The 7,950-nt window shown below is 58.6% G+C and overlaps 2 protein-coding genes across 2 annotated transcripts; one reads left to right on the plus strand and one right to left on the minus strand.

Moving 5' to 3' along the window:
- Positions 1-1,054: 1,054 nt before the first annotated feature.
- Positions 1,055-3,016, minus strand: GUITHDRAFT_149172 (hypothetical protein; the record flags this gene model as incomplete). The annotated part of the gene is made up of 9 exons (XM_005818564.1): positions 1,055-1,141; positions 1,313-1,383; positions 1,526-1,589; positions 1,733-1,792; positions 1,854-1,898; positions 2,232-2,522; positions 2,587-2,680; positions 2,710-2,759; positions 2,831-3,016. 9 exons carry the CDS (start codon positions 3,014-3,016, stop codon positions 1,055-1,057), a joined length of 948 nt encoding a protein of 315 aa, XP_005818621.1.
- A 1,819-nt stretch (positions 3,017-4,835) lies between these two features.
- Positions 4,836-6,820, plus strand: GUITHDRAFT_82915 (hypothetical protein; the record flags this gene model as incomplete). Its single annotated transcript, XM_005818565.1, has 4 exons — positions 4,836-4,908; positions 5,088-5,938; positions 6,042-6,108; positions 6,477-6,820. 4 exons carry the CDS (start codon positions 4,836-4,838, stop codon positions 6,818-6,820), a joined length of 1,335 nt encoding a protein of 444 aa, XP_005818622.1.
- Positions 6,821-7,950: the final 1,130 nt, after the last annotated feature.

Genomic DNA, 7,950 nt, shown 5'->3' on the forward strand with positions numbered 1-7,950 from the left:
TCCTCTACGTGTACTCTACCTCTCCCTCTCCTATCATCTCCCTCACCTATCGTCTCCTCTCCTCTCCTCTCCTCTCCTTCTCTTCTTCCTCTCTCGCTAAGCTTCTCACCTTGCGACGAGAGGTAGACGTTTCCGTTACTTCCGCCGTTACCTGCATCATGGTCATGTCAATCCCCACCTGGGGCCAGCACCTTTGAGTAGCCCCGCGTCTCGCAGCTTCCGCTCCACCGCCTCGTCATCCCGTCAGCACCAACGCCAAATGCTCTCGTCCTGCTGCTGCTGCTGCTGCTGCTGCTGCTGCTGCTGCTGCTGCTGCTGCTGCTGCTGCTGCTGCTGCTGCTGCTGCTGCTGCTGCTGCTGCTGCTGCTGCTCTCCACCTGCTGCTCCTGCTGCTCCTTCCCTTCTCCTCCTCTCCTGCTCCTGCTCTCCTCCTCCCCCCCCCCTTCTCCTCCTGCTCCTCTGCTGCTGCTGCTGCCGCCGCCGCCGCCGCTCCTGCTCCTGCTCCTGCTCCTCTCCTGCTCCTGTTGGTTCTGCGTCTCCTGCTGTTGGTGCTGGTGCTGCACCGTCTTCTCTCTTCTTGCTCCTCCGCCTCACCTGCATCCGTTCGAACAGTCCGCGTGTGGCCGCATACCGCCATGTCAGCGATGGACGAGCTGCTCCCTGCTTGGCTGGTCAGCGACGGGAACAAGAGCGAGGACGTACGAGGAGGTCCAGGAGCATGAGGGTGCGCATGCTGCTGATTCTGGTGCTGCCGTCTGCCTGTCCGTCAGGTGGAGCCTCTCGCCTCCTCCTCCTCACAAGCAAGTTGGAAGGGCCCGCGCGTGTTACTCCAAGCAGCTGCCAAGTGCCGCGACCCGTAGATGGAGTCTGCAGCAGCAAGATAAACGCAAGCACTCCGCTTGCTGTGCTTCCTTTGTTCCTTCCCCTTCCCCGAACTCCTCAGGAACTTCCTCCTGGTCTCTCCTCCTCCTGCTCCTGCTCCTGCTCCTCCTTCACCTGTTGCCGTCCATCGCACAAACGCTTCCTCCCCATCGAAGAAGAGCATACGGAAACACTATGGGAGACGCAACAGAGCACTTGAGAACCAGCGCGTCAAGGGGCGGAGCTTTACCGGCAAGGCGCCATCGGCAGAGAGTTTGCGCTGGAGGCAAGTGAGGGGCGAAGAGGAGATGAGGAAAGAAGAAAAGGAGGAGGGGAGGAGGAAGAGGAGGGGAGGAGGAGAGGAAGAAGAGGAGGGAGAGGAGGAGAGGAGGGGAGGAGGAAGAGGAGGAAGAGGAGGAGAGGAGGAGAGGAGGAAGCCTATTCATCTCACTTGCAGCAGGGGAGTCAAACGCTCTGCCAGCGAGAGCATCATCCCCATCGGTGCCGCTGAGTCGGTGGCGCCTAGCAGGCAGTCAGGGTCAGCGCGAGGAGGAGAAGCTTGCCAAGGAAGGCGAAGTCTTGAAAGAACTTTGAGTCGAGGTGCGCTGTTGATAGCCGTGAGGTAGCGGAAAGAGTTTGAAGGAGAGCGCGGAATGAGGGGAACCTGCGAGGTCCAAGATACAGTCTCCTCCTTGCGGGCTGAACGATGCGATCACGCTCTTCATCGGCTGCAAGCTTCACTCACTCCCCTCACATCCTCCCTCCCCCCCCACCACCCGCCTCGCCAACCTCCTTGTCCTCCCTTGCTGCTTCTCCTCGCCCTCGCCCTCACCCTCCACTAGTTCCACTTCCTCGTCCTCGCAAACTTCACCTTGCTGCCGAGCGGTGTTTCGGCGGTGAACTGGTCATACTCGACATGCCAGCCCAAGGACTGAGAGGGAGTGAGAGGAGGGAGGAGGTGCGGGAGCTCCAAGAGGTCGGAGGTTTCTGACCGTGAGGACTTGTGAGATGTAGTCGATAGTGCTCGCCCACCCGACCTGCTCTCTCAGTGTCAGCTCAAGACGAGCCTCGCTCCTCGACCTCTCCCGGCGATCTCGTGCCCAGCGAAAGAATCTTCTTGGTGTGAAACATGGCGGTATGGCACTCCGCCGACCCCTCCGCGAGCATCACTTACGAGCTGATGGAGAAAGAGAACCAGTACAAGTAGAGAAAGAGGATGGAGAAGGAGCAACAGAAGCATCTTGGAGGAGGCGCAGGAGCAGCGGTGAAGCAGAAGAAGGAGAAGGAGCAAAAAGCTGAAGGGAGGGGGCGGGGCGGGGCAGCAATGGGAGGAGGAGGGGGAGGAGGAAGGGGAGGCAAAAAGAAAACACCTCGATCTCTGACTTGCATTCGAGTGACTGCAACTCATTCGAGTTCATCTCTGCCGCCCAACAATCAATCTTGAAGCTCTTGACTTGAACACACGCACCGCTAGCGCTGTTCAAGTAGCATCCAACGGCTTCTGATGCCGCCATGCTCGCACATCTACATCGAAGTTTCGCCAGCTGCTCCAGCAGCGAGTCATTCTCAAGCAGGTCACTCTTGAAGTAAAAGAAGAAGAAGGTGATCACCTGCCCGGAGTCCTTGAGGCCCAGGCATACCTCAGGCCTTGCCCCCATCTCCTGCATGGATTGTGTCGGAAGCTCCGTCGAGGCGCTGTTCGCTTGCCTCCCTGACGTGGACAACCTGCTCGAGGCACCTCCCTGTCAGCCTCCTCTCAAGCCATCGACTGCCCATCACCCCACGACTACGGCGGCCAAGGCAACCGCAGCCAGCAAACCTGTGCAAGAGTATCAGCGGAGGCTACACCAGGAGCCAGCAACCCAGCATGCGAGGTCTTGATTGCAAAGAGGTGGCGACTGAAGCGCCAAATGTCTGGAGGGTGTGAGCAGTCAGTATGCTGCAGATACTGATGTTAAGCCCTCGCTACCTTGAGAGTCAGTTGAGGCTCTACGTTGGATGGGCATGGCTCGTATGTCCTTCGGAACTCTCGGGGCATGGGCAGAGCTACATCCTCTTGTTCATCTCCACGAGGATGCAGGGGCATCAAAGGCTTCGCTCCCACCTCCTCCTCCTCCTCCTCCTCCCTCGCCCCCGACCTCTCCTTCCCTACCATCTCCCCGATAATAGAAAACCCGTTACCTCTTGTAACGCCGGGCCTCCAACTGAGGCGGCCTCAGTGAGACCGGGCCCGGATCACTCAGTGACTGAGCCTCGGAGCCCGGGCCAGGCTTGAACCGTAGGTGCAGTGGACCGAGAAGGCATCGCATGTTGCCTTCTCCGAGTCTTTACTCAAAGTTAAGTTAAAAATCAGTACGAGGACAATCAGGAGAGTCGAGGAGGCCGCCCGGCTTGCGACGAGAAGCCTGAGAAACTTGACAGCGAGAACCAAACCTATTCCTGCGCAGTGCCAACTGCTGTCCCCCAAACTTAACTCGGATCCCTTCAGTTACTAGTTAACTGCCAGTGCGCGTTGGGTACTGGCCTGCAACTTTTCTGGTCCCCGCCGCCGGTCGGCGCCGGGCCCGGCGAGTACCCAGGCCCGGCGAGTCACTCGGCGGTCGGAGTCGGCCCACTGGGCCAGGTCGGCCGCCAGAGCCGGGCGGCCGGGTCCGACGGCGGCCGGGGCCGCCGCTGGGTATGTATGGGGATGAGGGTTATTTTTTGCACGTGAAGCGCATGCACTAGACCGAAGAGTGAAGGGGGAGGGGGAGGGGGGAAGTAGCGACGAGAAGCGTCACAGTAGGAACATGAAGCAAGTCATGCAGACACGATGAAGAAGATGGCAACGAACATGCTGCTCTCATTGTTGACATGCTATGATGTTTCACGACTCGAACTCTTGTGTCGTTTGTTTCTGTTGACCTGAGCGATGGAGCTAGCGGACGTCTCTCTCGAAAGTGACTTTCTCCTTAGGATGCCCTCAGTCGCCAAGTCGAAGGGGAGCATGCCAGCAGCATCCAAGAACAAGACCCCCAAAGCAGCCAACGGAAAAGCAGAAGAAATGAAGACTCCGGCGATGGTGAGGGAGGAGGAGGTGCGAGGCCTGGTAACGTGGAGGTCAGGACACCCCAATGGCGAGATCCAAGTCAACGATCAAGAAGGTGCTTGAGTTCCAGACCCCAAGCGCACGCAAGGTGAAGAGACGAGGATGAGGCGGACCTGACATGCTTGACAGCCTTCGAAGAGCGACGACAAGAGCCAGGTGAAGCTTTGAAGCATGGACGTGGATGAGAGGAGGAGGACGGGGAGAGAATGAGGGAGGAGGACGGGGAAGACGATGAGGAGCACACGGGGGAGGAGGGTCGTGACGATGAGCTTGTTCTTAGGATGTGAAAGAAGCGTCGGGTAGGAAGAGCCTCGGCTCAGTGAAACGAGCGTCTCCTCTTCAAAGCCAAGCCACTCCAAGCAAACGGAGCAAGAAGGAAGCCTTGTCTCCTGCAGTCAAGTCTCCTGCTGTCACCTCCATGGCAAAGAAAAGCTTCTCTCCTCTCCAAACTCGTTCACAGGTACCTCCTCTTATTCTTGTCAATCTCTCTCCGCTTCTCCACCCATCCTTCACCTCAACCCTTATGTCCCCTCCTTGCTTGCCTCTGACTTGCTGCAGCGAAAAAAAGCCCGAAAATCTAAGACGCCTCCTCCCCCAAAAGAAGAGGAGGAGGAAGAGGAGGAGGAGGAGGAAGAGGAGGAAGAGGAGGAGGTTGAGGCTGCTACCAATAGTCATGTAATCAAATGTCTATTCTTGCGTCGACTGAAGTTTTCCTGCAGGCCATGGAAGAAGAAAGCGAAGACGAAGAGGATGAGAATGACGATTACATAGAAGACGATGGACAAGAGGGAGAGGAGGAGGAGGAGGAGGATGGTGAGGAGGAGGAGGCGACCAGGAAGGAGAGGAAGGAGAGGAAGAGGAAGATGGTGAGGAGGAGGAGGAGGAAATGGGCACCGACGACTTCCGGCTTCCAACTGAAGAAGAATTAGAAGAGGAGGCTAAACGACCGCCGGACAGCGGTGAGAAAGAGAGGAGAGGAGGAGGAAAGGGGAAGGGAGCGGGAAGGAGAGAGAGGGGGGGGGGGAGGGGAGAAGATGGGTTGGAGTGAGACGGGGTTGAAAGCGGGAAGAGAGGATAGATTGAGTTTTGACCGTGACAGCTGGGGGAGGAGAAGGGGAGGAGCTGACGGTCTTGTCAGGGATGCTGCAACAGCGAGTGCAGGAGATCCTGCGAGTGCTGGTGAACTTTAAAGAACGACGAGCTGAGAATAGCTCGCGGGCAGACTACATGAGTCAGCTGGAGAAGGACCTCTGCGCCCTGCACGGCTACGTCCCCTTCCTCATCCAGCTCTTCCTCCAGCTGTTCCCCCCTGCCGAGGCGATCGAGTTCTTGGAAGCGAGTGAGAGGCAGCGGCCGGTAACGCTGCGGACCAACACGCTGAAGACGAGGAGGAAGGAGCTTGCGACCGCTCTCATCGCTCGCGGCGTCAACCTCGACCCCATCGACCGCTGGAGCTCCGTGGGGCTCGTCGTCTACGACTCTTCTGTGCCGGTCGGAGCGACGCCTGAGTACCTGGCGGGTCACTACATGCTCCAAAGTGCCTCCTCCTTTCTCCCCGTCATGGCGCTGAGCGCAGGAGAGCACGAGAAGGTGCTGGACATGTGCGCAAGCCCCGGAGGGAAGACGACCTACATCGCAGCGATGATGAAGAACGCGGGCATGATCGTCTCTAACGACGCCAACGAGAAGAGACTCAAGTCGCTGGTCGGGAACATCCAGAGGATGGGAGTGAGGAACGCGGTCGTGACCAACTACGACGGGCGGCTGCTCCCCTCGGTCTTCTCCTCCTTCGATCGCGTGCTCCTGGACGCTCCTTGCAGCGGGCTCGGCGTCATCTCCAAAGATCCAACGGTGCGGATGCAGAAGGACGAGGGAGACATCCAACGCTGCTCGGCCCTGCAGAAAGAGCTCATCCTCGCTGCCATCGACTGCGTCGACGCCTCGTCCAAGACTGGAGGCATCATCGTCTACTCCACCTGTACCATCACGGTTACGCCTCTTCCTTGTCCTTCCTCTCCTCCTCCCCTCCTCCCCCTCCTCCCCTCCTCCTTGTCTTCGTCTGTAGTTGCACTGGCGCATGACAGTCGCTCAGGTGGAGGAGAACGAAGCTGTCATCGACTATGCGCTCAAGAAGAGGCACGTCAAGCTCTTAGATACAGGTTGACTCCTCTTCTCTCTCCTCTCTCCTCTCTCCTCTCTCCTCTCTCCTCTCTCCTCTCTCCTCTCTCCTCTCTCCTCTCTCCTCTCTCCTCTCTTCTCTCTCCTCTCTCCTCTCTCCTCTCTCCTCTCTCCTCTCTCCTCTCTCCTCTCTCTCCTCTCTCCTCTCTTCTCTCTTCTCTCTTCTCTCTTCTCTCTCCTCTCTCCTCTCTTCTCTCTTCTCTCTCCTCTCTCCTCTCTCCCTACTCTCGCCCCGTCTTCATCCCCTCACTCATTCTGCCCCCCCATCCCCCCCCTCTTCCTTCCCTTCTGGTTGCTCCTCCCCTCGCCTTGCCGCCTCTCATCTTGTCTCGGAGTCTGAAAGGAGGAGCAGGGCTTGACTTCGGAGTGCCGGGCTACGGGAGGTACCGGGGGAAGCAGTTCCATCCCTCCGTCTCTCTCACCCGCCGCTTCTACCCGCACGTGCACAACATGGACGGGTTCTTCGTCGCCAAGCTCAAGAAGCTCTCCAACGCCAAGACGGCGAAGCCTCAGGAGGAGGCGAAAGAGCAAGCGAAGAAGAAATCGCAGGGCAAAGCCAAAGTAGACGAGGAGGAGGAAGACGCTGAGGAGGGAGACGGGGAGGAGGAGGAGGAGGAGGAGGAGGAGGAGGGCCAGGAAGAAGGGGAAGAGGGCGAGGAGGAGGAGGAGGAGGAGGAGGATGAGAGTCAATGAGGGTTTCCTCGTAGTTGTAACTTCTCTTCGCATTAATCTTTCAAGCTTTGCTTGTTCTCCTTGTTGACTCTTCACGTTCTCTGTCCCCGAGGGTTCGACCCGCTTGCTCGTTTGCTTCCCTGGTCGTTTGCTCGTCCCCTGTTACTTATCTTATCAGCGCCTCCTCCTCCTCCTCTCCCTCTTGACCGCCTCCCCTCGTTCCCCAGCCTCTTGTCACCTCATTCCGTCGCCCTCGACCCGCGTCTCCGAGGAAACCGACCGAGGAGAAGAGCTGGAAGAGCCTGGCGGAAGCAAGATGAAGAGAAGAGGAGATGAGACTAGAGAGGACAAGAGAAGGGATGGGAGGGGGAAGGAGAAGAGAAGGGATGGGAGGGAGGAGGAGACGAGAAGGGATGGGAGGGGGAAGGAGAAGAGAAGGGATGGGAGGGAGGAGGAGACGAGAAGGGATGGGAGGGGGAAGGAGACGAGAAGGGATGGGAGGGAGGAGGAGACGAGAAGGGATGGGAGGGGGAAGGAGAAGGAGCCCCACATGCTTGTTGGGAGTTGTTTGAAGCAAATCCACAGTCGTCGACAGGAATTCTTCATACACCTGCACCAGGCAAGTCGACGGGAGGGAGGGAGAGGAGGAGGAGGCGGGAGGAGAGGCGAAGGGAAGCAAGAGGCACAGAGGAGAGAGGAGTGGAGGAGACTGAGGGAAGGGAGGAGGCAGGGGAAGAGCAGAAGGAGGCACCTGGCAGGCGGGACAAGAGCACTTTGCAGATCCCAACTCACTCCTCTCATGCCTAGAGCAGGAGCCGTCAGCTTCGGATCTTCTCTCCTCCCCTCCTCTCACTTGTCTCGACTCAAGTCTCCTCGCCCAGTCGCCTGCACATACGTCACGCCTATCCTCGTCCTCTTCCTCCTCCCCTCACGTTGGCTCGCAGCTCCACCCCGCGAGCTTGTCTGGCGTCCTCACTAAGCAGAAGTCAGTCACTTGGCCCCTCCCTCCCTCCCTCACCTCCGGTTGGCGTCGCGACGAGCAGGCGACATGGTCTTGGCGTTGCGCTGCCCAACCGATGAGCAACAAGTTGAGCAGAAGTGAAGACGGTAGGGTGAGTTCAGCAAAGAGAGCGATGGAGGGGAGGGAGGAG

Source organism: Guillardia theta (assembly GCF_000315625.1).
Source record: "Guillardia theta CCMP2712 unplaced genomic scaffold GUITHscaffold_290, whole genome shotgun sequence".
Lineage (NCBI taxonomy): Eukaryota > Cryptophyceae > Pyrenomonadales > Geminigeraceae > Guillardia > Guillardia theta.